General features: G+C 47.9%; 1 protein-coding gene across 1 annotated transcript; it reads left to right on the top strand.

The window, feature by feature from the left end:
- The first annotated feature begins 804 nt into the window (after window positions 1-804).
- LOC118732670 lies at window positions 805-1,272 on the top strand. The gene has a single exon (XM_036461799.1). The coding sequence runs from the start codon at window positions 805-807 to the stop codon at window positions 1,270-1,272; it is 468 nt and encodes a 155-aa protein (XP_036317692.1).
- The last annotated feature ends 84 nt before the right edge of the window (window positions 1,273-1,356 follow it).

Here is a 1,356-nt window from a genome sequence, read left to right as displayed (position 1 = left end):
GCGAAAGAGATCGTTGAACAACAGTCTGAAGATGAAGAGCTAAAACACCTCCTTCAATCAACTACCACATCACTGAAGCTTAGGCAAGTGGATGTCGACAGCGAAGGTACGAAGATATTTTGTGATACCTCAACCGGGACTTTACGGCCATATGTACCTACGAAATTACGTCGCAAGTTTTTCGATCAGTTGCACAACGCTTCACACCCAAACACACGCGCCACCCAAAGGCTCATCCAACAACGTTTCGTATGGCCTCACATGAACCGGGACATCGCGCGATGGGCCCGAAATTGCTTATGCTGTCAACGCAGCAAAGTACATCGGCATGTAAGAAACGCCCCGCAACATATTGAGATCCCAAGCGAGCGGTTTAAACACGTCCACATTGACATCGTTGTCATGCCCAGATGCGACGAGTACAGATACTGCTTGACAATCATCGATCGTTACACACGATGGCCGGAAGCGATACCGCTAAAGGATATACAAACCGAAACTGTAACCAACGCATTTTTCAACGGCTGGGTCAGCCGATTTGGAGCACCAGCAACCGTAACCAGCGACAGAGGAACGCAATTCGAATCCAAATTTTTTGCTGCATTTACGAAACTTATTGGCTGCAACCGAATAAGGACGACCGCTTACCATCCAGCTGCAAATGGTATGGTTGAACGATGGCATCGTTCACTTAAATCTGCCATCATGTGCCACTCTACACAAAACTGGGTCAAAATTCTTCCAGTCGTTCTGCTCGGCCTACGAACCAGTTTTAAAGAGGACATTAAAGCCAGCGTCGCAGAAATGCTGTACGGTACAACACTACGCCTTCCAGGCGAATACTTCATCGACGAAGAAAAGGGGCCTCAAGCACAATGTTTTGTGGAGAATTTTCGCGAATTCATGCGTACGGTACGCTCTGCACCTACCGCTCATCATACGAAATCGCGTGCATTCACACATAGGACTCTTAGTACATCAACACATGTTTTCATTAGAGTGGACGAAATGAAGAAACCACTTGAACCACCATATAGGGGCCCATACGAAGTCCTCGAACGAATCAGCGACCTCGTTTTTCGGGTCAACGTGGAGGGACGTTCGACTACAATCTCCACCGAGCGACTCAAACCCGCGTTCATTGAAAATACGACAGAATCTCCGCCAACTAAACAAAACAACGAAAGCAATGCATCACCAGCGCCAACAACCAGCAGTAATCGATTGCCACGTAATCCTCGAACACATAAGCGGAAACAGCGAAATCAGTAGCTCGGAGTATAACTCCAACCCACTTCGGGGGGGCTACTGTGGCAACCACCAAAAAACAGCTGACAGCTGCTTGCTGAATTAGTG

The sequence above is a fragment of the Rhagoletis pomonella genome, unplaced genomic scaffold, assembly GCF_013731165.1.
Source record: "Rhagoletis pomonella isolate Grant_MI unplaced genomic scaffold, Rhpom_1.0 Rhpom_scaffold_24750, whole genome shotgun sequence".
Lineage (NCBI taxonomy): Eukaryota > Metazoa > Arthropoda > Insecta > Diptera > Tephritidae > Rhagoletis > Rhagoletis pomonella.
This window is presented reverse-complemented; position numbering and strand designations above follow the sequence as displayed.